Consider the following 25,182-nt stretch of genomic DNA (forward strand, 5'->3'; position numbering starts at 1 on the left):
CCCAGGGTCCTGTGGGGGTTTTTTCTCTACTGGGGGGAGTTGAGACGTTTGCTGAACTGCTGGTAGTGCCATCCTGACGGGCCAGCCCTGCCTGCTCCATCCCACCCCAGACAGGCATTAAAAAGCAATCGGAGCCCATTTTCCTGCAATCGGTTTGGCAGGATGGAGAGGGAATGAGCAGCCCTGGAGAGGCTCCAGCGGTCCTGTGTATACCCGGGCACAGGGATGCAAGTGGGGGGCAGCCACCTCGGCCCCAGGTCCTGCCAGCTCCGTGTGCGCTGAGGCAGGACGGGATGTGTTTGCAGTGTCCGGGTGCCCAGGTTGGCACTGCAGCGTGTGAAGCCAGGCTGAAGGACCCGGGCGCAGTGGGGAAGTGCCTGGGGTTGCAGGGTCCTCGCTGGGGCCGCCCGTGCCGTGGGGTTCTGTGGGGATGTGCGTGTGATGGGCCTGTGACGGCTCCGCAGGGACATCCGTGTGATTGAGGCTGTGCCGGCTGCAGTGGGGCCCTCGGTGCCGCCAGGCCCAGGCTGCTCGGCTCGTGCAACGCGGCTCCTCACCCCAGGGCACCGCGCTGGGCGCAGCGGGGCCTGCGTGGGCAGCTGGGGGGGTTCTATCCAAGATGCCCGTTGGGCTGGGGGGTGGGTTCAGCGCTGGCTGCCAGGGCCAGAGCGCGGCTGCCGGCCTGGGCACTGCCACCCGTGCTGATGTCCCCGCTCCCCTCGGCCCAGGCGTGGAGGGAAGCCCATGGCCCCCAGCGCCCCGGCCTCCCGCGGAGCCCCCGCCGAGCCCCAGCGCTCCTGAGGCCCCCGGCTGCCAGCACCAGCAGGTACCGGAGAGGGGGTGCGTGTGCCGGGGGGGGGTGCACGGGCATGTGCGTGGCGGGGTAAGGGTGCGCATGGGGGAGCGACAGAGTGGGGTGCATCGGGATGCGCTGCGGGGGGTGCAGGTTTGCAATGCGAGAGGATGACGGGGATGTCCGGGGCAGGGATGGAGGGGGCTGAGCAGGGCTCGGATGGAGCCTTGGGGGGGCAGCGGTGTTGGGGGGTGCCTGGGGGGATGGAGGGGATGCAGGGGATGCAAGGAGGGTGCGGAGGGGATGGGGTGCAGGGGACACCTGGGAACCGAGAAGTGGCGGGTGCGACAGAAGCGGGGGGGGGGGGGGGTGTGATGGGGTGGGGGAATGCGGGGGGGGGGGGCGATGGGGGTGCGCCGGGGGGCGTGGCGAGGGGCGGAACCAGTTACGTCACGGGGGCGGGGCCAGGCTCCGCCAATGAGGCGCGCCCGGCCCGCCCCGCCGCGCTCCGTTCCCGCGGCCCCGGGGCTGGAGGCGAGTCCGGTCGCAGCGCGGTCCCGTTGCGGGTCCCGGTCCCGGTCCTGGTGCGGGTCCCCGTGCGCCGCCTCCACTGGCAGCCTGGCAGGTACCGAGGCCCGGGCAGGACCGTCCCCGCCGCCGGTGCCGCTGCGGGCGGGCTGCTGCCGGGGCCGGCCCCGCGCCCCGTCGGGGCTCGGGCGATGCCGCCGTGCGCACCGGGGCCGGGAGTTCAGTTGCCCCCTCCCCGTGGAGCGCGGGACGGGTCCGGGAGCGGCGGCGGGGGGGTCCGTGGGTGCCGGTGCTCGCGGGGAGGCCACGTCTCCCCGTGCCCGCGATGTCCCCGCGCCGCGTCCGGGCCCCGACAGCAGCTCCTGTCGCGCAGGTCGCTGCCGCCGCGGTGCCGCCGAGCCATGCGGCATCACCCGGCGCCCTCGTCCCCGGAGCCATGAGCGCCTGCAAGTCCAACGGCGGCGTGGGGCGGCCCCGGGGCGCCCGCGGCTCCCCGCATGAGCCCGAGGCGCAGCCGCTGCGGCCCCCATGCCCCGCCGGCCTCGAGGTGGTCGTGTCGGGTGCGGAGCAGCCCGCGGGCAGCCACGAGGAGCGGGCACGGGGCACCCGCCGCAACCAGAACATCGGCTACAAGCTGGGCCACCGGCGGGCCCTCTTTGAGAAGCGCAAGCGCCTCAGCGACTATGCCCTCATTTTCGGCATGTTCGGCATCGTGGTCATGGTCACAGAGACGGAGCTGTCCTGGGGCGTCTATACCAAGGTAGGGGCCAGGCCATGCGGGGCTGTGGGCAAGGGGCCACGGGCCTGGGGTCACTGTGCTTCCCCGCAGGAGTCCTCGTACTCGTTTGCACTGAAATGCCTTATCAGCCTCTCCACTGTCATCCTCCTGGGGCTCATCGTCATGTACCACGCCAGGGAGATCCAGGTGAGCCCCAGCCGTGTCCCCTGCAGTGTCCTGGTCACCGGCCCTGCGCGCATGGAGCCTCCATGCCCGGCTCGCTGCAGGATGTCCCCTCAGCCACCGCTCACTGTCCCACCCCCAGCTCTTCATGGTGGATAACGGTGCGGACGACTGGCGCATTGCCATGACCTACGAGCGCATCTTCTTCATCGCCCTGGAGCTGGTGGTCTGCGCCATCCACCCCATCCCAGGCCAGTACCTTTTCACCTGGACGGCCCGCCTGGCCTTCACCTACGCTGCCTCGGTGGCCGATGCCGACGTGGACATCATCCTCTCCATCCCCATGTTCCTGCGGCTCTACCTGATCGGGCGCGTGATGCTGCTGCACAGCAAGCTCTTCACCGACGCCTCGTCGCGCAGCATCGGTGCCCTCAACAAGATCAACTTCAACACGCGCTTCGTCATGAAGACGCTCATGACGATCTGCCCTGGCACCGTGCTGCTCGTGTTCAGCATCTCCTCCTGGATCATCGCTGCCTGGACGGTCCGCGTGTGCGAGAGGTGCCTGCACCGGGGCTCGCGGGGGGGCTGCACGCGACGATGCACCGGGCAAAGCCCCGCGGGGTGAGGCTCACTCCAAAGCGGCCTCTGGCCCTGGCACGTTGTCCTGGAATAGCGGAACCTGCGCTGGGGCAGCGGCCACTGCAGGGTTTTGCAGAGGTGCCACCCGGCCGGAGGGGCGAGCACTGAGGGGTGTTGGGGGGCCTTGGGGACCAGGCGTGGTGCAGAGGGTGCGGGTCTGGGCTCCCCTCGCTGTGCTCGTCCCTCTCGCCGCTGCCCTCGCCCTGGGCTGCTCATTAACTGCTCTTGTTTTCCCTCTCTGACCGCTCTGCTGCTCGCAGGGACAAACTGTGAGTCACCGCAGGAACCGAGAGCCGTGTCCTGCACGGGACGTCCCTCCCACCCCAGGCTTGTGCTCCCGGGAATTTAGGATTAGCTGCAGCTGGCCAGGGGATGTAGGGGGTGTGTGGGGGTCCTGGAAAGGGGCCGCAGCCCATTCCCCTTGGAACCTCAGCCTTGCTTTGTGCCGTGATGGCCCCTTCACCGTGAGGCAGAGGTGACAGGCCAGCCCTGGCTGCAGGCGGTTTTGATGTGACACGGGTACCGGTGCAGGGGACCCATGGCAGCATGTGCTGGGGCACAGGTCCTTCCCCGTGGGCTCTGCCCCGTGCTGCAGCAGTCACCCCCGTCACTGGGGGCCCTGTGCCCGAGGCAGGGGCTCTTAGTGCCCTTCTGTGCTCCCAGCTTCACCTCCGAAGCCACAAACCCCAGCAGAGAGCAGGGACCATCTGAGGTGGCCAGGAAGGAGCTGCTCATCTCGAAAGAGCTTTTGCGCCGGGAGTTTCTCTTGCTCCAGGTTTTTCCTCTCTGATGGGGCAGTCCGGGTGCTTGGGAAGTCCAGGGAGAACTGGGATGAGGAGGGGAGGGCAGAGACGAGGAAGGGCAGGGATGAGGAAGGCTGAGGAGGGTGCAGGCGCTGCAGCCCGTGGTGGCCGCGGGGCTGGTGCTCCCGCTCGGTGCTCTCCAGGGCCAGCTGAGGTTCCAAGCCACGATTGCAGCAGGCAGGAGGACGGCAGGGATGGGGTCTGCGGGGCTGGGCGGAGGGATGCAGCAATCCTAAATTCCTCGCCTCACGCTTAGTCTGACCCGGCTTGTCCGCCTTGGTGCCCTTCCCTTTGCTTTCCTCTCTCACTGTTTTCCACCCTCTATCTTGCTCCCTGCATGCCCCTGATCCCACTGCGCGCTCCGGCCGCCCGGCCCCGTCGCACCGCGGCCCCGGGAGCAGGGAGCGAAGCCGCCGTGTTCGTGGCTCCGGCGCTGGCCACGACATCTCAAAGCACAGCGAGCCGGCGCCGTGCTGCGCGCTGCGGGGACAGAGCGCATCCTCGAGGACCGGGGCGCTCTGGGGGCTGGGAATCACGCTCTGTGCTTTGAGATCCTTGGGAAATGCTTGGAGATCCTCGGGACAAGCTTCAGGAGGGCTGAGGTTTGCTGTGGCACCCCCAGGTCGGGGGGCTCCGTCCCCAATGGGGGCTCAGCTCAAGCTGCAGCAGCTCCCAGTGTCCTGGGATGCCGATGCCCGAGGCGGGTCCGAGAGCTCCGCATTGCCCTTGCCTTGCAAAGCCGGTGGGGGCCGGGGCTGATGGCGCTGCCCGCATCCCTGGCAGGTACCACGACAAGCAGGAGGTGACCAGCAACTTCCTGGGCGCCATGTGGCTCATCTCCATCACCTTCCTCTCCATCGGCTACGGCGACATGGTGCCGCACACGTACTGCGGCAAGGGCGTCTGCCTCCTCACCGGCATCATGGTGAGCACCGGGGCGGCCGTGGCGCGAAGAGCGGGGGGGTCCCGCTGCCTGTTCCTGCCCCGGCACAGGGGAAACGTCCCGTGCGGTTCTCGCCCCGCGCGCAGGGTGCCGGCTGCACGGCCCTTGTTGTTGCCGTCGTTGCCCGCAAGCTGGAGCTCACCAAAGCCGAGAAGCACGTGCACAACTTCATGATGGACACGCAGCTCACCAAGCGGGTGAGCGTCCCCCACGACGAGGGGCCGCGCGTGGGACCCCAGCTGCCCGCAGCCCCTGAGCGGCCGCGTCTGTCCCTGCAGGTGAAAAACGCGGCCGCCAACGTACTCAGGGAAACGTGGCTCATCTACAAACACACCAAGCTGGTGAAGAAGATCGACCATGCCAAAGTTCGGAAACACCAGCGTAAGTTCCTCCAAGCCATCCATCAGTAAGTGCCAAACCTTTACCTGCTTCGTACGCGGCGCCCGCCCGCCACGGCGCAGGGACAGCCCCGCGTGTCGCCCTGCCGCCCCTCACCCTGGCCTCGAGCCCCTGCCTCCCCTTCCGCCGGCTTCAAGGCTGCGCCCGTTGCCCAAGTGCCCCCAACGCGCTGCTCCCTCCCGAGCTCTCCGAACCCCCGGGACTTGGAGCAAGCCCAAGCCATGCGAGTGCCACCAGCTCCCTCCTGTTTTAGCACTTTTTGCATTTGGATAACCACCAAAAAAAATCCAAATTTGGGAGAAGGGGATTTTTTTTTCTCTCATCCTGTCAATGCCAGCTCTGCTGGTGGCACCACATCCCCTGCTCCAGGTCCCTGCGGCAGCCCCCGCTCCAGTGCGGCCTGGGGCATCTCTGGTGTGGGGGAAAGGCCGAGAGGCGCTGGGGGTGGCACAGGGGCGGGCGGCCGGTGGCTCTGTGCGCTCTCTGTGCTGTTATTAAACCTGCTGTTGTGTTTTGTCTCTGTTCCGCCCCGTCCCTGCAGAGCCCAGAAGTAAGTCCCCCTGCGTGCTGGCCGCGCGTGCATGCTCACGGCGGCGGCACCGGGACGCGCGCGGGCCGCTGTGCCGGCCCGTGCTCATCCCGCTCCCCCCTGGGCATTTCCCTCTGCAGGCTGCGGAGCGTGAAGATGGAGCAGCGGAAACTGCACGACCAGGCCAACACGCTGGTGGACCTGGCCAAGGTGAGTTGTGCCCACGGGGCAACTGTTCCCCGTGGCACCGTCCCTGTGCGTTCCCCGGTGGGCCCTACAAGCTCCCGCTCCCGTAGACCCAGAGCATCATGTACGAGCTGGTGTCGGAGCTGCAGGAGCGCAACGAGGACCTGGAGAAGCGACTGCGGGCGCTGGAGAGCAAGATCGAGGCGCTGGGGCTGAGCCTGCGGGCGCTGCCCCAGCTCGTGGGCCAGGCGCTGGGGCAGCCCCCCGTCCGCCGGCCCGCCGCGCGCCGCCGCCGCCGCTCGCCCTCGGACGGCCCCGCCGCCTCCTCGGACAGCGGGTGACGGACACGGGACCCGCTTCACGTCTGGCCATCGTGTGGCTGATTCAGTAGCTTTGTTCTGTAAAGCTCCGTACGCTTCAACGTCCTCGGGTCACTGTGCTGGCACCGGGCCCGCGTCCCCGTGCCAGGCCCGGGGGGTGCCGCAGCCTCCGGGGGGCCAAGATGCTGTGCAGGGCCGGGATAGCGGATCCAGCCCTGGGCTGGGGGGGGGTGGATGATGCATCTTGGTGTCACGATCCAGACGGGACCAGGCAGCGGAGGCAGCCCTGGCTTGAGGGGGCGGATGGGAGGGGTCCCAGCCCGGCACGTGGGGGACATAGAGGGGTCGGGAGAGGCTGGTTTGGGGGCAGGCAGGGGGGCTGGGGGCTCTTCCCCCTGGGAAAGGATGGGGGAGGGGCAGAGGTGGGGGCCGAGGGGAGGAGGAGCGGGAATGCCGGGGCTGGGGGGGGTGGGAGCAGGGCTGAGCCCCCCGGGATCAAGGGTTTGGGGCTCCCTCCCTGACTCTGCCACGAAGTGACCTTGGCAAAGTCACGTCACCTCTCTGTGCCTCAGTTTTTCCCCCATCTGTAAAATGGGGGGGGTGGGTAGGGGTGGGAGGGTGGGAGGGCAGCGACAAGAGCAGGGGCTGAGAGGGGCCTGGCTGCAGCGTGGGCCCGACCCACGGCGGCGGGGCGGGCACAGCGGCTCCGTGGGGGGGGGCCGGGCACGGAGGTGGGGGGACAAGGCGACCATTAAAGGACTCTGAACTGGCGGTGTCGCTCTGTGGTCGTGACCGGGACCGTTCCCCGCGCCGGGGGGATGCGCGTGGGAGCTGCCGCCCGTGTCCTCATAGCGCGGGGCAGCCGCAAACCGGGGAGCTGCGGGGGGGCGCGGAGCAGTTCGCCCCCGCGGGACGCGCCGGGTCCCGGTGCCGCTCGTTTGGTGCCCCCTGCCGTCCCCCGGAGCGCGGGAACGGGGACCCGATGCTGCCCGCCCTCCCGTTAATGTTTAACTGGCCGCCGAGGGCTGATAGCGGCGGGGGTGGCTCCGGTGCCGCGGTCCCGCCCGGCCGAGTGCAGGTACCGACACCGACCCGGGGGGCTCGGTGGGGAGCGGGAGCCCCAGGGCAGCGCCAGGGCCCACGGGCTGGGGAAGGGGCGGCACGGGGGTACCTAGACCACGAGGGGAGCCCCGGCCCTGCAGGGATCGGGACTGGGAAGCGCCTCTGTGCTGAGGGATCCCGGCCTGTGTCCCCCCAGCTCAGCCTGGTGTGTGGGGACATCGGGGGGATACCGGCCAGTGCCCCCCGAGCTAAGCCCAGTGCTGGAGCTGCTTGGGGTTCGCGGGTGCCTCCGGCTCCGCGCTGCCCTCCCAGCCTCCCTTCCCCGAGCATCCCAGGCTGGACGAGCACGGGGGGCAGGACATGGACCCGGAGCGGCCGGTGGCCCCCCACGCTCGCTTGGCCCCCATGAAGTCATGGCCGGGGCTGCTGCAGGTGCTGCGGGGGCTGCAGCTGCTCTTCGGCGGCACCGTTTTCGCCTGCGTCTGCGCCTACGTGCAGCGCGACGCCGCGTGGGTTGCTGGTGAGCTGCCAGCCTGGGGGGGCGGCTCCAGGGCCCCGCTGACGCCCTTCGTGCTCGTGGTGGCCAGCGTGGCCTGGCTGCTCAGTGCCATCCTGCTGGGACTCAGCGCCACCTCCTACTACCGGGGCGTCCTGCTCGAGGCGCCCTGGTGGCCCCCCACCGAGGCGGCCCTCAATGCCCTCCTCTTCCTCCTGTACGTGGCGGCGGCGGGGGCCTACGTGGACGTCGTCACCCTCGGGGGACTCTGCTCCTCGCCGCTGGCTGGCGGCCCCCTCCTCAGCGCTCTGTGTCGCCTGGCCGGGGGGCAGGCAGCCGCTCTCGTCTTCCTCTTCCTCACCGCGCTGCTCTACCTGGCCAGCAGCGTCGTTTGCATCAGGATGTGGCGGCACGAGGCAGGCCAGCAGCACCGGGGCACCCACGTGAGTGCGCCTGGTGCGGGGAACATGGGCCCGGGGTCCGAATGGGGCCATAAGCAGCGGCCAAGGGGATTTGGGGCCACCTGGCCTCGTGCTGCCCCTGATGCGTCTTGCAGGTGGTACTGCCAGTGCCTCCAGGTGCCCGGGCCCGGCACGTTGTCTTTGAGGACGAGACAGGCCCCCTCGGTGGGGAGAATGGGGCATCTGCCCGTGGGGAGAAGCTGGAGGCTCCGCGATGCTCCACGTCCCCAGCACGTGCTGTCCCGGACTATGTGCTGTAAGCAACGGCTGCCTGCGCCGTGCACAGGGAATGCAGGAGAACGAGGGGATGGGGTCCCCTCACCCGCCATCCGGGGTCCCTCAAGGGCCGGTCCCAGCTCCCTGCACTGACTCCTGTGTTGCAGAAAGTACCCGGCGATCCGGAGCGCGTGGCAGAGGGAGCAGTACAAGGGGGTGTTCTGCGACCGGCACGCTGAGTACCGGGAGCTGCGGGGCCAGCTCCGCGCCACGCTGCGCGCGCTCCACGAGCTGGACACGGCGATGAGCCGGCTGCCCTGGCGCGAGCCAAGCCGGGAGGTGAGTCCGGGCTGTGCTCGAGTTAGGTGCAACAAGGGGGCACGGGGTTGCAAGCTCTGCCTATGCTGGCCGGCCCATCCAAGGGCTCCAAGCAGGAACAAGGCCCAGAGCCGCGACTATCCTGCCAGGAAGCCTGTCCCGGCGGGAGCTGCCGCATGGCCTTTGAGTTCCTGCCAGGCGGAAATGTCCCCTGAGGTCCCCCCTGGCCCCGCGCTGAGCAGGGACGCTCGGCCTGGGGGAGGCAGCGCGGGCTGGGAATGGGGTGAGCGGGCAGAGCAGGGAGCGGGGATGCACGGAGACCCCACGCTCTGTGCCCGGATTTTGCTCGAGGGGCTCTGCACACCCAGGATGGGTGCAGCCCACCCCCAGTGAAGCGCCCCAGCCCCTCAGTGCTGCTTCGTGCCTGCAGGAGCAGCACGGGGCGGCCCACGTCTGGCGCGACTACACCAGGGTGAAGAGGGTGAGTAAGGGCAGGGGGACCTGCAGCGGGAGACCCGGCCTCGCTGCCCTCCTCCCTGGAGCCCCCAGAACTCTGGTACCGCTGCCCATGGCCCCTCGCTCCTTCAGGCCCAGAATTTAGCCCTCCTGGAGAAGCAGGAGCGCTGCGACTACCTGCGGAAGAAGCTGCTGCACATCAAGTCCCAGATCCGGGAATACGACCGCGCTGCTGCCGAGGGCTCCGTCTGCTTCTGAACCTGGAGGGGGCTGTCCCCATCGCTGTCACACTCTGGCCTCATCCCCAGGGACTCTCATTTGGCTCAGCTGGTGCTCCCACCCTAGTTTGGGAGCAACCCATGGGTTTGTGCACTGGAGAACAGAGTCTGGGGTGCTAATCTGGGGGTTCCTGCCCCTTGGGGAAGCCCAGGGCGGTTGCCCTCGCACATGTGCTGGCTGCATGGGCCCCATGGCCATGGGGCAGGCACTGCTTGGCCTTGCACCTGCCTCGGGGCTGCAGCTGCAGCTATAGACCAAGCCAAAACTGTTTTAAATAAAACAGGGTGTGTTTTTAGGGGTGGTTAATGTCAATAATGTGGTTAATGTGGGGAATACACCTGTTTCCCTCTCTGTACCTGGTCGCCACTCGGGAAAAGGACTGAAGCTGCGATGGGGACAGATTCGCAGTTTCTTCCCCGGGGTCCCTCCCCTCCCCTATTCCTTGTACTCACAGGAGCCCCTGCACCACTGCTCTGGGGGCAAGAAAGCAGAACCGGGGTCCCTGTGGGCCAGGGGGGACCCTGGGAAGCTTTGGGGACCGCAAAGGTGGCAGGGGGGGACCCCCAAGTCCCCTCTTTTTTAAGACAAGAAACCCAAGTTTAGTCCTCGGGCAGCACCGGGGTGGGGGTGGCAGGGGCAGCCCACGCACCGACCCCCCTTCCCCGCTTGAATTAACTGCGCGGGGCCGGCAGCTGAGAACCCACAAACTCATCGCACGCGAGGGCCGGGCGGCGGCGGCCCCCCCCGGAGGCGGAAGCCGGGGCCGGGCCGGGGCCGGGCTCCGCGCAGCGCCCGGCGCGGCCGTGTCGCTCAGCCCGGCTGCCATTTTAAGGTGAACAAAGCGGCGGAGGCGCCGGCAGGTACGTGGCTCCGGGACCGACTCGGTGAGGGCAGCGCGAGCTCGGGCCACCCCCGCTCCGGGAGCCGTTGCCGACACGGGGGGGACCCTCCGGCACCGGGTTTCCCGCTGCCCTTAGGCGCAGGAGCGGGGGCGCTCCCGGGGTTCCCCAGGAGGTGCGCACCGGCCCCGGTACGCGGACCGGGCGCCTCGCGATCCCCGTCGGCCCCGGGGTCCCCGCTGACTCCGTGTTCCCCACCTGCTTCCCACGGTACCGGGCGCCCTGGGGTCCCCGCGGCTCCAGGCTCCCCGGAGCCGCCCCCGGCCCCGGGAGCGGCAGGTGGAGGCGGCGCCGGGGCCGGGAGCGGGGCCGCCCCGCGCTGCCGCCGGACTTTGCTCCGGAGCGGCGGGAGCGGCGGCTCGGCCGGGCCAGGTGAGCGGCGCTGGGTCGGGCTCCCCGGGGCCCTGCGGGCGGTGCCGCGCTGGGGACGGCGACGTCGGGAGGCGCGAACGGGGGTCTCGGGCCGGCCGGGAGCTCCGGGGGTCCCAGGGTGACACCTGCAACTCAGAACCCGGTGCGGGAATGGGAAGAGCGGCTGGGGAAGGAGTTGGGAGCCAGGGTCGGTTCCCGGTCCCTGTGGCCGCCATCCCTGCGGTGGCCGAGGGCAGCCTGGGCAGTGGGTCGGTGCAGGGCACAGGGAGGTGGCCACAGGCTGTGACCGTAGCGGCTTTGGCTGCGGTTCCCCGGGGTTTTAATTGCTTTGGAGCAGTGGTTTGGCAGCAGCTCTGGAGGGGGTGCTGCGGTTTGGGAAGGCATTTGGGATTTGCTGAGCAAGTCTGGGATCGGATCAGTGCTGGGAAGCAGAGGGATTTCTGCAGCCCCAAAGCAGCAGGGCTTGGCCCTACATCCAGGGAACTGTGAGTCCCCTCTCCCCCTCTCCTAGATCACAGAGCTCGGGTTGCTCTGAGGCCTCGTCCTCCTTAGCCTTTTCTGAAACCCCTTGGAGGTGCCTCTTGGATCAGGCTGGAATCTCCCAGCTTGGGGACCTGTCTCAGCCGCAGCTTAGGGAATAACAATCAACCTCCCCAATGGGGGACCTTGCAGGGCCGGGGGTGCGACACAGCCAGCGGCATCACCCAGCTCTGCTGGGCTCCGGTGCCGTCCCTGGAGCTGCGGGACGGATAGGTTTTCCCATGGGGAGGTTCAGGTTTCCGCCACACTCAGCCCTCACCTGCTCCCTGCTCTTGGTTGGGGCCATTTCTCCTGATTTAGGTCAAAGCCTCTGTGAGAGCAGCTGGGGGCCCTGGGAGGGACAGCGAGCAGGAGGGGGGCTTGGCCTGGGGTCTGTGGCAAGTCCCTGCTTAGGTGGCTGCACCTGGCGCTAGCAGGTGCTATGGGAGCTGCTGGGACGAGTCCCAAATTGCTGCGGTTTTGCCTTTGTTTGGGTGGAAACGGAGCAGGCGGCTTCGTGCCGGCCTGGGAGGAGGAAGAGGAGGAGGAGCAGGGCCAAGGAGGGGAGCGCTGGCACCTGACAGGGCACCCGCCTGCGGCGGGCAGCTCTGCGCTTTCCGTGAGCTGCTTGTCCTGCAGCTTCTCCTGGGCTCTGCAAACCTTCGCAGCAGCCCTCGGTTGGAGCAGAACTCAAAAAACAGCCCCTAATTTGTGTGGCTTTTGTGCAAGTGGTTCCAGCCAGCAGCGTGGCAGCCACTGGGGTGCCGGGAGTGGTTCAGAGCCGCTCTCTGAAGGTACCAGCAAGGAAATACCTCACCCCCTTTCTGCCTGCCTGGCTTTGCTGCGTCTCCCTGCGGTGCTGACACCCCTGGTGCCGCTGCCATCGCAGATGGGCTCGTGGTGCGGGATGTTGTCTAGCAGCATGGGGCTCTGGGTGCCACCATGGGGACCAAAGTCCCCCCTGGGGTTGAGGGAGCTACCACTGGTCCCCACTCTCTGTCCCTCTCTCCCCCAGGCTCCCTGCAGCCACTGGACCCTCCCAGCACCATGTTCAGTAAGAAGCCCTACGACAGCCCCCCTACGGGCTACGGTCCCCCTACGGGCTACGGCCCCGGCACGGGCGACTATGGCTACGGCTACAGCGTGCGCTCACCCCCGCCGGGCTCCTACTACATCGAGGATGTGCCCCAGCACTTCTACAAGTGGAGCTCGCCGCCCGGTGTCATCAGGATCCTGGAGGCCATCATCATCCTGCTCTGCATTGCCATCTTCGCCTGTGTGGCGTCCACACTGGCCTGGGAATACGGCTACGGCACTTATGGCAGTGGCCTGAGTGGCTACTTGGGCGGCACCGGCTACTACGGCAGTGGGCTGAGCTATGGTTATGGCTATGGGAGCTACTACAGCGGTGTCACCAACCCGCGGGCGGCCAACGGCTTCATGATCGCCATGTCCGTGCTCTGCTTCCTGGCCCAGCTGGGCTTCTTCGTGGCCAGCGTGAGCAAGACGAGCGGCTCGCGCTCCCGCCGCTTCTACCTGGTGGTCATTGTGGTCTGTGCCATACTGGCCTTCATCATGCTCATTGCCTCCATCGTCTACATCATGGGTGTGAACCCCCAGGCGCAGATGACGAGCAGCTACTACTACAGCCCCTTGCTGGCCCTGTGCAACCAGGTGTACAGCAGTGGCACCTACCTCAACCAGTACCTGTACCACTACTGCACCGTGGACCCCCAGGAGGTGGGTGCTGGGGGTGTCCGTGTGATGCACAGAGAGTGGGACCAGCACCAGGGCGGGCAGAGGAGCCGGGAGATTCCGGGAGGGATGAGGGAGGGATGAGCAGGTGCCTGGTGGGACCCGGTGCTTTGATCCCTCTGGCTGTAGAAGAGTTTGAATCCTCCTAGGAGAGGATGGGGATGGAGACGGGATGCGCTCAGCTCGGTGCTGCCTTGGGGCTGAATCGTGGGGGTCCCAGTGGCTCTCCCGGAGTGCCCGCTCAGTGGGGAAGGAGCCAGGACCTGCTGCAGAGCGAGGTCCAACAGCGCCGATTTCAGCCGGGATGGTGCGCGGCGCCTGGGTGGAACCGGTGCGGCCGGTTCCCGGCTGGCTGGGCCGGCCGCGCCGCATTCCTGCGCCCGGGAGCAGTGCGAAGGGGAGGCCACGGTCACCGCCTGCTGCCACCGCGCGCCAGGGCCGAGCACTGTCCTTGCCTGTCCCAAATTAGCACTGGAACAGGCTGCCCAGAGAGGTTGTGGAGTCTCCTTCTCTGGAGATCTTCAAACCTGCTTGGACGCAGTCCTGTGCCACGTGCTCTAGGTGACCCTGTGTATGCAGGAGGTTGGACTAGATGATCTCTAGAGGTCCCTTCCAACCCTAAGCATTCTGTGATTCTATGAAATTGTGGTGGGGCCGGGGGGAACTGGCTCTTGGGAACCCAGCCCTGTTGCACGGCTTTTCCCAAGTCCAGGCTGCCGGGAAGACACCAGAGCCCTGTGCTACCAGGCTCTGCGATGCAAGTGCTGTCCCCAAATCCTTATTGTCCCTGAATCTGCAATGAGCTTTGTGCTCCCCGTGGCTTCCCCATGCAGGGAGCCTTGCACTGGTTCTGCTGCCTTGCTTGGGGCTCTGGGACTGGAACCATTCCCACCTTTTCCAGCTCTGGGCTTAAGTGTGGGATATCTGGGTGGCCCGTGGTGCTGCAGGACCCCCATGTCTCAGTCCCTGCTTCTCCTGCAGGCTGTGGCCATCGTCTGTGGCTTCCTCATCGTCATCTTGCTTTGCCTCATCTGCTTCTTCGCCCACAAGACGCGGAGCAAGATCTGGAAGTACGGGAAGCCGAACATCTACTGGGACAAGATCCCGGTGGTGCAGGAGGGCCCCAACGTGGAGGAGTGGGTGAGTGGGAGCGTGGTACGGACCGGGATCCTGAGCATCCCACCGGGAGCCGGAGGGAGCATCCTGGGGCTCTTCCCAGGGCTGGATGGGGCTGAGAGGGTTTGGAGCAGGTCCCAGTGCTGTGTTATTGCCGTCGGGACAAGCCGGTGCGCGGGACCGGCAGGTACCAGGGCTGGGGCTGTGCTTGCTTTTTCCACCCGACACTTGTCCTGGCTGGACCGCGATTGTGCGGGCGTGGGGCTGGCCCGGCCCGGCACAAACTCCCCGAAAGACAAACAGGGTCGGGGCCGCATCAGATGGGCCAGGAGCCAGGGCCAGGCGGCTCCCCGGGCTGCGCCTGCCTCGCGGCACCGTTTGCTGGAGATACCGCTCGGTTTCGGTCTCGTCAATGATTAACGCGGGACGCGACACGGGCACCTGCCGCCCCGGCGCGGGCTTCTCCTGTCAGAATAATTCCCCAGTTGGAATAACAGAGATTTGCCCTAAATATTTGCTGCAAGCCTGGGGCTGGGCCGCGTGTTTGGGGTTCACCCCTGCAGTACGTGCGTGCCCGCGCGTACCCCGCGCTGCAGTGTTTATTTTTCATTTTGCAAAAATACCTTTTGTTCTGCTGTATTTATTTGTGCTAAAACGTCCCTCCCTTGCAAAGCATTTCCCGGCCCCGGCCTGGGCCGCTGTGACCGCGGGGCAGCCGCGACCCCGTGCGCTGCTCCCCCGTGGGTGCCGCCGCGTGCGAATCCGCCCCGGGATGTCACATTCCTGGTTTATGGCATGGAGCGAGATAAGGAAGTGACCTTCGAGAGGGCGTCAGCCACGGCCCGTGGGCCTCTCCCTCCATCCGTGCCTCGCTCGTGGCATCTTCGCTCGTGGGAGGAGGCGACCCCGGCGCTCGCAGCTGCCGTCCCCAAGGCTGTGGCTCTGTCCCGGTCCAGGACCGGCTTCCGGCACAAACAAGCAGGAGGCCAGGAAGGAAGGGGAGGGCGGGAGGCCGGCTCCATGCCTGGCTGCCGGGAGCAGCCCCGGCACGGTGGGGGACAGCGGATGCTCCGAGCGGGTGGCTGGGGGATGAGGATGCTCCACGCAGGGCTGCTGGGTCCTTCATTCTTTCTCTGCGGTGCATCATCCCCCAGCCTTCCTCCTCCTCGTGAACATCCCGTATCCCACAGTCTCCCCAGCTCTTGGAGTCCCCGCTGAGGCGCCCGGTGCTGCTGACCGTGACCCTCGCGCTCTCTCGCAGGTGAAGAACGTGACGGATGGGGCCAGCGTGCAGGACGAGACGGCCACGCTGGCCTATTCGGAGAAGGCGGTGAGCCCCGTCCAGGCACCCCCCTACAGCGCCCCGTCCTACAGCTACGCGCCGCCACCGTCACACAACGGCTACGGCCTCCCCGAGAGCCGCGCTGGCCTCAGGTGAGTCGCGGAGGAGGAGGAGGGTCCCGGCGGGATGAAGGTTGGGATGGCGCCGATGTCACCGCCGTTGTCCCCATGCAGCTCCCCGGGCGCCGTGGACCAGCCCGACCGGGCGCTGAGCACCAGCCCCGTGGCCGAGAAGGGCCGGGAGCAGCCGAGCAGACCCTCCGCTCGCCGCGGCCGCCGCCGCCGCCGCAACCCCGAGCTGGACGAGTCGCAGTACGAGACCGACTACACCACGGCCGTGGAGTCGGGCGACGAGCGCGACCAGGACCGCTGGGCCAGGTGGTGCCGCGGGGCCGGGGGGAAGCCGGGGGGCTCCCGGGGGCAGCTCGGGCTCACGGTGCTCTCTGCCCCGCAGCCTCTACCCGCCCATTGCCTCGGATGGCACCCGCCAGAAGTACAAGCAGGAGTTTGACAGCGACCTGCGGCGTTACAAGCGGCTCTGCGCCGAGATGGACGGTGTCAATGACCGCCTGGCCCAGCTCAGCAAGCAGCTGGACACGCTGGCCGAGGAGAGCTCCCAGTACCAGGTGGGACGCGGCCCCCAGCCCTGCCCAGGCGCTGCCAGCGGCGCGTGGCGTTCCCTGACCCTGCTCTTTTGCAGGACGTGGCCGAGGAGTACAACCGCCTCAAGGACTCCAAGCGGGTGAGCGTGCGGTGCCGGGATGCTCCGGGGTTTGCATCGTGTGCCAAATGGGGCTCTGCTTTTGCGCGGTGATGGGGGCAGCACCCTGGGGTGTGATCTCCTGCCCTGGGCACTATTGCAGCGAGCGCTGCCTGCTGCAAGGGTGCTCACCTGTGCCTGCATGCTTTCCCATTCCCATCCCGGTTGCTCCTGGCCTGGATTGCACCCAGGCCCTCATAGGCCACTTGTGCCTGGGCTCTCCCATCCCTGCTGTCCCATTCGCGCTGTCACGTCCCTGTCCCTGCGCTTACGGGCACCCATCGCTGCCTTGCAGAGCGCTGAGTACCAGGCGAAGAAGGCAGAGAGCAAAGCGCTGCGCAACAAGCTCTTCCACATCAAGCGCATGGTGAGCGACTACGACAAGACACGGGGGTAGCGCCCGCGCCCCCCGCCCCGGGCACCTCCACAGACTCGGGTGCACTTTGCACCTTCTTTTTGTAAGAAGAAAAACACACCCAAAAGCAGCCCCTGTGCTCTTGGTGCCAACCCCTCGGCAGGGCGCGGGGGCTGCGGGGCGCCCTGCTCCCCGTTCTCACTGTGAATATTCACCACGTGCCTTGGCCCTTTGCAAACCCCGTGTCCCCCCTGTCCCGGGCTGCGGCAGGGGATGGGGATCCCTGTGCCAGCTGCACCGGTGCCGGGGGGGAACCGCAGGCGCAGGGATGCGGCGAGACCTGGGGCCGGCACCGAGGCAGGTCCCGTGGCCGCTGTCCCGGGCCGGGATGCGGGAGCTGCGTCGTGGTCCTTTTTGTAAAGAATAAAGTGTATCTATTGATTTTAGCCAGGTGCTGCTGGGCAGGGTGAATCCAGGGGCGCCGACCCTTTGTGGGACCCAGCTCCCGGTGCTGTGGGAAGCATTGGGATTCCTCGGATGTGCCTCTGTGTGCACCGACCTGCCCCTCTGCCTTGGCCTCAGGGCCCTGCTGCATTCCTGGGGCTGGGAGCAGCGGGAGCTGGGAATGCTGCGGGGCCTGGGGCTGCCCTGGACCCCAGGGCCGGGCAGGAGCCGGCAGCGCCCGTGGCAGCTCCTGGAATGCAGGTCCCCTCCCGCCTGCCCCTGAGGGGAGCGGGGCTGGAACCAGGGCAAGGTTTAATCATCAACCTTGGAGCTTTCGCCAAGGGAAGGGGAGCAGGGCTGCCTGCGGGGTCCTGCTGTACACCCGGCTCTGAGGCCCTCCTTGTCCCGGGCTCTCGGGTGCCGGGAGGGTGAGCGGGAGGCAATGGGTGCTCCAGGGCTCCTGCCGTGGGTGCAGGATTGCTCCGAGGATCCTGCACTGTGGCCCTGCATGCAATGGGTGCAGGATTGCCCTGAGGATCCTACACCCCAATCTGTGTGCAATGAGTGCAGGATTGTACCAGGGATGCCGCAGTGCACCCGGGATCTGCATGCAGCGGGTGCAGGGTTGCGCTGGGGCTGCTGCAGCCGGTGCAGGGCTGCTCTGGCTGCAGTGGTGGTTGTGTCCACCAGAGGGATGTGTATCCATGCTCCGGCTCCGTGTGCATCCGTGCTCCATGTGCATCCGCCTGGCCGCAGCTGCGGCCATTTACCATAGGGACCCTGGGATGGTTGTTGCTTTCTGAGGGTCCTTCTCAGGGTTGGCTCATCAGGGCCCTCCCGCTTCACACCAGAGCCCCGGCATTGTAAGAAACATCTTTATTGACTTCAGTTAATTTGTTTAGTATCATTGAACAAGGATTATATTTGCAGTGAATCAATCTAAATGACAAATCCCCGCCTAATCCTGCCTTCGCCTGTTTGCACAGTATCGCCCTGAGAAGCAGCGCCCGGGGCGCTCGGGGGGGCTCTGCTGTCCCCCGGGCCCATCCTTCCCCCCTCCCAGCCCCACTTTGGTCCTTGGAGCCCCCTGGCCCAGGCCGGTGCCCAGGGAGGGCCCTGCTCATGCACCGAGCGAGTGAGCAGCAATCTGGAGCTAGCAAAGCCACAGGCGCCAGGGGCACGGGGAGGGGAAACTGGGGGTAAAACCCCAATATTTGTCCCTGGTGTCACGCAGGGCTGGGTGCTCCCGGCTCCCTGGCACCCGCTCCGGCCTTGGAGATGCTTCAGCAAAAGTGCGGGGCCGGGGCTGGGCGCAGAGCTTCAGTCCTGGGGGCCAGGCTGGGCACAAGGAGGGCTCAACCACCCCCTGCCTGTGCCGGATCCCGCGTTGGATCCGGCGCTCCGAGCCTCATCCCCGCGCCTCCATCCCAACATCCACCCTCGAGATGGAGGCAGCGAGCGAGGGGCTGGCTCCAACACCGGGAATAACCCCTGGGCCTGGTCCAAAGTCCCTCTGCCCTGATCTGAGCCCTGGGGCCCAGGCGTCCGAGGAAACGTTCAGCGTCCGAAGGCAGCACAGCGGGCGGCAGCGCGCGCTCGGCCCTGCCGCGAGCTCGCCGGTGGCACGGGGCTAGTGCAGCCCTACTGCCCCGTGCCGTAGGGCCAGTTGAAGGTGCTCCCGGAGAGCAGCATGTCCCTGATTAGTGTTTCGATGGGCGTCTTGCCCACGAGGCGCATGAAGAAGAGCTGGGAGATGAGGGCGGCGGGCACGGCGCGCAGCGCGGGCAATCGCAGCAGCAGCCGCCCGAAGCGCTGCGGCTGCGACGGGTACTGCGAGCGCACGTACTCGGTGAGGGCCACCTGCGCCTTCTCCTGCAGGCTCTCCACGTGGGCCGGGTCCGAGAGGCCACAGGCGTCTGCAAGGGGACAGGGTGGTCAGAGGGGTACCCAAGGCCGGGCACAGCTGCATCCCCCCAGCTAGGGTCATTAAGGGCTGTCACCTCCGGGCAGCTCCCAACCGGGCTCTGGGAAGCAGCTGCGGCCCTGGGGATCACTCAGATGCTGCAAACGGGAGCAGGAGTCACCTACAAACCCCTCCTGGATGAGCCCTGACTGATCCCCTTCCCCTGCGGGAAGCGGATGCTCCCCCAGTCCCCTCTCCAAGCCCATGGCTTCTGGAGACGGAATGGGCTCAACCACGGTGCTGGCGGCAACCTACCCGGTGTGAAGAGCGCGATGGCTTTGAGGCAGCTGTACTCGGCCGAATCCACCTGCAGCCGGTTGAGCTTCTCCACCTGATCCTGGAAGATGCGGATCTGGTCCATGAAGGAGACGACGCGGTCGGCCGACATGGGCGACGCGTGGAAGCCGGCGGCCGCCAGCAGCGGGGCCATGTGCAGCGGCAGCGCCGACTGCGCCGCGTTGAGCACGAAGAGTTCGCTCCAGCTGAGGCGCAGCAGGGCCACCTGGTCCGAGACGGGCAGCTCCGGGAAGAAGGGGATGTTGCGGGCCCACTCCACCGTGCTGAAGAGCAGGCGCGCGGCCAGCTCGCAGATGTTGTCGATGCCCATGACGCTGCCCTGCTGCGCGTACTGCGAGCCGTAGCGAGCCGCCGGGTAGGGCTCAGCCCGCAGCAGCTGCGAGATGAGCTCGGACACGGGCTGCCCGTTGAAGTACTCGCTGCTGGGCAGGGTGTTGGGGCTGGTGCTGGAGTGGCTGGGGGGGATCCGGCCCCGCTGCACGGCTGTTGAGAGGGGAGAGGGTTGGGGTGAGCTGGGGATGGCATCCTGCATCCCAGTCCTCCCACACACCACATCCCAGCCCTCCTGCATCCCAGTCCCCCCACACACCACATCCCATCCCTCCGGCATCCCGCATCCTGCATCCCAGTCCTCCCACACACCACATCCCAGCCCTCCTGCATCCTGCATCCCAGATTTCCTGCTCAGCGGCTCCGGGAGCAAAAGTTGGCATCTTGGCACGAGCTGCAGGACCCGCTCTGATCCTGCAGCTCTAGGGCCACCCGCACAGCCCATGGCCCGCAGGGCTAGGATGTGGTCGCAGGAGCCCTGTGGCTACGGCCATGCCAGGCCATACTGGCATCGGAGCAGGGCGTTTGCTGGCACCTGCACTGGCTGCCCAAGGTCATTCCGTGGCAACAATCATTTATTTGCAAATAAAATGTCCATCTTGGAACAGTCATTAACCCCAGGGCGCTCCCCCGTCCTAATTGTGTTCACCCAGAGCCGTTTTTCAGCTCCCCCCTCTCCCATTAGCGCCCACTATTTGCTCAGTCCCTGGTAATTAATTTATGGGCTGTTCATGAGCCACTTAAATGAGAGCTATAAATCATGCTAAGTGGCAATAACGCCATGCCGGCTCCTCGGGAAAGGAGGGAATTACTGTCCTGCTTCTTGTATCCTTCCCCTGCTCCTTGCATTAATGGAGCATCCCGGGGTTGCGGCAGAGCCGTGGAGGTGGCCGGTGCCCAGCTCTGCTCCGAAGCAGCCCCTTGTCCACCAGAGCCCTGTTTTCCATCATGGCACCCAAACGCAGCCCTGTCCGCAGCCACCCAGGCAGCGTTTTGGCGTTCAGAGGGTGACGGGGAGCAGAGGGCGAGCGGCAGCGTTGCCAGGCCGGGCGGCGCGGCTGGGCACGGCACGGCACGGCACGGCACGGCACAGCGTGTCCGGGGATCTGCTCGCTCCGGCAGCGCTCCCGGCTGACCTCCTGCACACCCAGGGCCGCGGCTCCAGGTGTGTCCCCTTATCAGCTCCGGGCTCCGGCTTTCCAAACAAACAGCAGCTGCCCTGGCAGCACCAGCGCCCAAGCTTGCAAGGAGGAGCCCACGGCTGCGCTGCGAGCCTGGGCACGGCCGGAGCATCCCCGGGACGCGGCGCAAAGCGAGAGGCAGCGACAGCGTTTCCCGCGCGTCCCGGCGCTGCCGGTACCTTCCTTCCTCATGCCCACGCGGAAGCACTTCTTCAGGCGGCAGTACTGGCATTGGTTGCGGTGGTGCTGGTCGATCTGGCAGTCGCGGTTGGACCTGCAGGAGAGAAGCGGGTGTGAGAGCCGGGCCCCGTCCGTGACCCGGCTTCGGCCTCCCCAGCAGGCGCCTGAGGAATTCCAACTATTTCCTACGGGAGCGCCAGGCTGTCCTGCTGCCCGTGGAGGGAAAGGGCCAAGCAAAGCCCTGTCCGACGGGCTCGTGCGCTTCCAGCTGCTCCGGGAAGGCAGGGCTGAGTGCAGCCCCAGCACAGACACGTGTCACCTCCCAGCACATCCATCGCTGCCCTGCGGAGCTTCACATAGGAACCGGCCTGGTTTCCCCGCTGCTCCATGCATGTTCCAGGTGAGGATGCGCTCCAGAGACCTCACGCACGCTCCAAGGGCCCGCGCACGCTCCGGTGATCCGGGATGCGGGATGCAAGTTCAGCATTTCTTGCAGGCAGGGGTGTCCCCGCGTGGACATTTCTGCACAGATAACCCCAGTGCCTACGAAGTGGCTCTGCAGGGATCACTACCAGGAATGCCCAGCTCCGGACTGGGGAAATCCAGTGAGGAGCAACAAAACAGGACGCTGGGGAGGAAGAGAGCGACGGGCTGGGAGGCTGGGGGTTATCAGTGAAAGAGCAATAAAATGAAGCCCCATAACGGCAACGGCTTCCCCGCAGGCAGGGCCAGGGCCGTGCGGCAGCATCGCCAGGAGCGGCCGCGCTCCTACATAGCTCCGGAGCGGAGCTGCAGCAGCATTCCCGCGAGCCCGAGTTAATTCGCCCGAACATCACCGCTGTGCTTGGGAACTGCGACACGGAGCAGCTCTCGGAGGGGGGACGCGGGAGCTCACGGCAGCGCCGCGTTACGTCTCCATCAGCCTGGCGGATCCGTGCCAAGAAGCGGCCGCGGGGCCTGGGCCGAGGTGCCCGTAACGCCCCGCGTGCCCACAGCTCCTGACCGTGCGCGACTCAGCTCGAGCGGCCTGGGAAAGTGCGGGAACACAAAAGGCATACGGGGAGCTAATTATGTAATTAGAATGGGTAATTATTTAGTGCCAGAGCGGCACTGAACCTGGCTCACTTTTAGTAGGCAAATGAGAGCAGCTCAGCTGGCAGCTGCCACGATGAGGCGGGAGCCTCGATCTTTGGCCCCCTGGCATGTGGAAAGCCGTTTTCCAGCGGTGCCCCAAATTGCTCACAAGCACAAAGAGGGCAAAAAATACCTACAGCTCCTTAAAGAGGTGCCCGAACAGCAGCGTGGCCTGCACAGGGCAAGGCCTTTGGCCACGCAAGAGGGCACGGTGCCACGCTGGGGCTCCCGTCTCCTTCGTTCCTTCTGCAATTTCGAGCTGCTGGTGGCATCCGCATGTCCCGACTGTGGATAAGGCTCCTTGCACGGTGCCCAGGGGCACCTCCACTGCTGCTGCTTGGTGGGGAAACCAAGGGCTGACACGGGACTCCGAGCGCCGGGGGATATTGTGGGAGCAGCCGCAGAGCCCACGGGATTTGGGACCAAGCGCTGGATGCCCCTGCCTGACGCCAGCCCCGAGCTGGCACCGGAGCCACCGCAGCCGGGGGAGGACGGCGAGCGCGAATCTAGGCCGCCCCAATCGGGAGCAGCGCGGCTAGAGCCAGAGGCGGCCGGAGCTCGGCTCCGCTTCCCAGCTGGATCTCCCCACCGGGCGACGAAGGTCAAAGCCGCCGGGCGCCTCTACGGCGCCGCACCAGCTGCTCCCGGCACCGCGGTGGGATTTGGGGTGCTGTGGGATTCAGGGTGCTGCAGTCACCAGGCTGGCTGAGCGGGTGCCCTCAGCGCTCGCTGCCCCCGGCCTGGGAGCGAGTCCCAGTTTCCACCGAAATGTGCCACGATGGGAAGCGGGGGAGCAGCCCAGTGCTGGAGGGGGTGTGGGACCCCGGCCTCCTTGATGGACTTGGGGATTTCACAACAGGCAAACGACGGCCGGTGACACCTCCGGGTATAGTCACCCTCGCCGTCGCACCGGTGCTTTTCCCAGGGCAGCGGGACTGCGGCCCAGCTCGCTCCCAGGCCCGGTGCATGCAGGCCGCAGCCTGGGGGGTGATTAATAGTGGGTCAGAGGAGCCTCCCGGGCCGTGCTTGGTGCCCCTTGTCCCCCCTCAGGGCTAGGGATGCACAGGCAGAGGGGCCACTTCTACAAAGCCTGGATGGATCCGGTGCTGCAGCGGGGCCGCAGGGGGAAATGCACTGGGGCCACCACGGAACTGCACCGGGGCGATGCCGGGGGCCTTGGTGCAGCAGCCCTGGGGCCACCGCCGAGCTGCAGCAGGGCCGGGGCCACCAAGCAACGACGCTGGGGAGCCACAGCAACGCCAACGCACAGTCACGCCGGGGCCACCGTTGGACTTGCACCAGGGCAACCGTGCTGCAAAGCCACACCAAGGCCATCACGCGCTGCACGGAGGCCACCATCAGCGGTCACCACCGCCGGGTGCCACGCCGCCCCGCGCGGGGCCCCATCCCCTACCTGCAGGTGTAGCTGAGGTTCCTGCGGATGCTGCGCTTGAAGAAGCTCTTGCAGCCCTCGCACGTGAAGACGCCGTAGTGCTTCCCGCTCGACTTGTCGCCGCACACGACGCAGTCCACGGGCGCCCCGGCGCGCTCCTCCTCGCCGTGCTCCGCGTCGCTGCCGCCGCCCGCCGGCGACGCCGCCTCCTCGCCGCCGCCGCCGCCGTTGGGCTCGCCCCAGCCGCCGGCCACCATGGCCATGGCTCCCGCTCAGCGCATGGAGCGGCGTCCGCGGCGCGGCCGGCGCCTCCCGCCGCGACTTGAGCAAGTTTTTTTTTTGGCGAGGAGCAGCGGGAGGCGGGGTGCGGGGGGGGGAAATATATTTTTTTTCCTCTTTTTTTTTTTTTCTATTTTTTTTCTCTATTCTCCGCTCTTTGCCCCTTCCGTCGCTAGCGCGGCCGCGGGGGCCGGCCGGGCCCCGCGCGAACTTGGCGGCAGCGGCGCATCCCCCAACCCGCGCGGGCGCGGGGCTCCGGCCGGGCCGCGCCGGCCCCTCCGCTCCGCAGCCCCGCGAGCAGCAGGAAGCGGCGGCGGCGGCGGCGCTGCCCCGGGGCGGGCCGGGCCGCTACGGGCCCCGCCGCGGCTGCATGCAGCCCGCTCCGGCGGGACCCGCTCCGCCGAGCGCCGGGCTCTGCCCGCCTCCCTCCCGCGAAAGAGCAAAGTTCAGCGGCTGCCGCGGTGGCCGCCCTGGATGCTCCTCCCCGTCCTCCTCCCCTTCCGCTCGCCGACCGGCGAGTCCTGCCCTGCTCGCCGTGCCCGCGGCCCCCCCGGTTGCCCCCGCGGCGGGGACATCGTCGCCGGGCCCGCGCGCGACCGGGATGGAGGCGGCGCGGGCCCGGCGAGGGCAGCCCCGCGAGCCGCGGGAACCGGACACGGCGCGGGGACGCCGGGGCTGGACGCGCTCCCGGCGGAGCAGCCGCCGGGCCGGGATAGAGCAAAACGGCGGGTCCTGGGAAAGCGCTGGGGTGAACGGGCCGCCCGGCGCCGGCCGGTGCTCCGTGCCGTTCCCGGGGAGCAGAGCAGCTGCTGGGGCGGCCACCGGGGCTGCCTTTGTGGTCACGGCGCTGTGGGGAACAGTGTTGGTGCCCGCGGGATGCTCCTGGCCTGGTGGGGTGAAGCTGCAGCAGGGCCCGTGGTTCCCGCAGCCCCCGCGTCCCTCCTGCCGGGTCCCCCGGGGCTGCTGCTGGCCGTGGTGCTGCTTTCCCTGGGCATGGGGCAACCAGGCCGTGTACTGGGACCAGCTGATGCCACCGGGACCACAGGGGCTCCGGGCAAACCGGGCAATCCTGCCTGGAAGGGGCCCTGGGACCCCTGCAGGGTCTTTAATTACTGCAGACGGTGCGAGGCCTTGGTGGCAGTGGCTCCTTGTGGGAATCGTGGCCCGTTTCTATGCAGTGTCTTGAGCCGCCACCAGTATTTGCTGTGGCCATGGGAAGTGTCGAGGCCTGTGGGCCTGGGCGCTCGTGTGCAGCCGCCCCGTTAATAATTAACGAAGGGCTCCGAGGCGCAGGAAGGGGGATGACCCCGGAGCCGCGCGGTGCCGGCGCCGTGCGGAGCCTTTCACCTCCAGGCCAAACTCTCTCCCCGGCGCTGGCCCCACAGCCGCGGCCTCTCCCCCGGCGCGGAGTCCGGTGTGGGGCCGGTGCACCCGGTAGGGCCACGCACCCACGGCCACCACGTGCTGGCAGCGGGGACAGCCTTGCGGCACTGCGAGAACGGCGGGGACTTGGCGTTCCCGCTCACCGGGCC

The 25,182-nt window shown here is 67.4% G+C and overlaps 4 protein-coding genes across 4 annotated transcripts; 3 read left to right on the plus strand and 1 right to left on the minus strand.

Annotated features, from left to right (window-relative positions):
* The first annotated feature begins 1,646 nt into the window (after positions 1-1,646).
* On the plus strand, positions 1,647-6,065 carry KCNN1 (potassium calcium-activated channel subfamily N member 1). The gene is made up of 8 exons (XM_088527157.1): positions 1,647-2,081; positions 2,151-2,246; positions 2,365-2,783; positions 4,451-4,592; positions 4,697-4,807; positions 4,889-5,016; positions 5,679-5,748; positions 5,835-6,065. Exons 1-8 carry the CDS (start codon positions 1,647-1,649, stop codon positions 6,063-6,065), a joined length of 1,632 nt encoding a protein of 543 aa, XP_088383283.1.
* A 1,401-nt stretch (positions 6,066-7,466) lies between these two features.
* On the plus strand, positions 7,467-9,311 carry OCEL1 (occludin/ELL domain containing 1). The gene is made up of 5 exons (XM_088527158.1): positions 7,467-8,058; positions 8,172-8,319; positions 8,447-8,618; positions 9,028-9,078; positions 9,186-9,311. The coding sequence occupies exons 1-5, from the start codon at positions 7,467-7,469 to the stop codon at positions 9,309-9,311; spliced, it is 1,089 nt and encodes a 362-aa protein (XP_088383284.1).
* Positions 9,312-10,127: 816 nt separating this feature from the next.
* On the plus strand, positions 10,128-16,601 carry OCLN (occludin). Its single transcript, XM_088527176.1, has 8 exons — positions 10,128-10,192; positions 12,138-12,862; positions 13,859-14,017; positions 15,255-15,427; positions 15,509-15,712; positions 15,789-15,960; positions 16,035-16,076; positions 16,390-16,601. Exons 2-8 carry the CDS (start codon positions 12,170-12,172, stop codon positions 16,489-16,491), a joined length of 1,545 nt encoding a protein of 514 aa, XP_088383302.1. The 5' UTR covers positions 10,128-10,192; positions 12,138-12,169; the 3' UTR covers positions 16,492-16,601.
* Positions 16,602-18,385: 1,784 nt separating this feature from the next.
* On the minus strand, positions 18,386-23,655 carry NR2F6 (nuclear receptor subfamily 2 group F member 6). The gene is made up of 4 exons (XM_088527065.1): positions 23,393-23,655; positions 20,844-20,938; positions 19,112-19,636; positions 18,386-18,809 (listed from the first exon to the last, which is right to left on the minus strand). The coding sequence occupies exons 1-4, from the start codon at positions 23,632-23,634 to the stop codon at positions 18,535-18,537; spliced, it is 1,137 nt and encodes a 378-aa protein (XP_088383191.1). The 5' UTR covers positions 23,635-23,655; the 3' UTR covers positions 18,386-18,534.
* Positions 23,656-25,182: the final 1,527 nt, after the last annotated feature.

This window comes from Tinamus guttatus, unplaced genomic scaffold, assembly GCF_059628265.1.
Source record: "Tinamus guttatus ecotype Peru unplaced genomic scaffold, ASM5962826v1 Tinamus_guttatus_pri_ptg000261l, whole genome shotgun sequence".
Taxonomy (NCBI): Eukaryota; Metazoa; Chordata; class Aves; order Tinamiformes; family Tinamidae; genus Tinamus; species Tinamus guttatus.

What these genes read in the sequence shown, in the direction of transcription:
- KCNN1 (XM_088527157.1), top strand. Translation starts at nt 1,647, where the DNA reads ATGTCCCCGCGCCGCGTCCGGGCCCCGACAGCAGCTCCTGTCGCGCAG. An exon ending in ACGGTCCGCGTGTGCGAGAG is followed by an intron (nt 2,784 to 4,450) that starts GTGCCTGCACCG and finishes CATCCCTGGCAG; the next exon opens with GTACCACGACAAGCAGGAGG. An exon ending in GCCTCCTCACCGGCATCATG is followed by an intron (nt 4,593 to 4,696) that starts GTGAGCACCGGG and finishes CCCCGCGCGCAG; the next exon opens with GGTGCCGGCTGCACGGCCCT.
- OCEL1 (XM_088527158.1), top strand. Translation starts at nt 7,467, where the DNA reads ATGGACCCGGAGCGGCCGGTGGCCCCCCACGCTCGCTTGGCCCCCATG. An exon ending in CACCCACGTGAGTGCGCCTG is followed by an intron (nt 8,059 to 8,171) that starts GTGCGGGGAACA and finishes TGGTACTGCCAG; the next exon opens with TGCCTCCAGGTGCCCGGGCC. An exon ending in ACTACACCAGGGTGAAGAGG is followed by an intron (nt 9,079 to 9,185) that starts GTGAGTAAGGGC and finishes TCGCTCCTTCAG; the next exon opens with GCCCAGAATTTAGCCCTCCT.
- OCLN (XM_088527176.1), top strand. Translation starts at nt 12,170, where the DNA reads ATGTTCAGTAAGAAGCCCTACGACAGCCCCCCTACGGGCTACGGTCCC. An exon ending in GCCCCAACGTGGAGGAGTGG is followed by an intron (nt 14,018 to 15,254) that starts GTGAGTGGGAGC and finishes GCTCTCTCGCAG; the next exon opens with GTGAAGAACGTGACGGATGG. An exon ending in AGGAGAGCTCCCAGTACCAG is followed by an intron (nt 15,961 to 16,034) that starts GTGGGACGCGGC and finishes GCTCTTTTGCAG; the next exon opens with GACGTGGCCGAGGAGTACAA.
- NR2F6 (XM_088527065.1), bottom strand. Translation starts at nt 23,634, where the DNA reads ATGGCCATGGTGGCCGGCGGCTGGGGCGAGCCCAACGGCGGCGGCGGC. An exon ending in AACCTCAGCTACACCTGCAG is followed by an intron (nt 20,939 to 23,392) that starts GTAGGGGATGGG and finishes TCTCTCCTGCAG; the next exon opens with GTCCAACCGCGACTGCCAGA. An exon ending in CATCGCGCTCTTCACACCGG is followed by an intron (nt 18,810 to 19,111) that starts GTAGGTTGCCGC and finishes GTCCCCTTGCAG; the next exon opens with ACGCCTGTGGCCTCTCGGAC.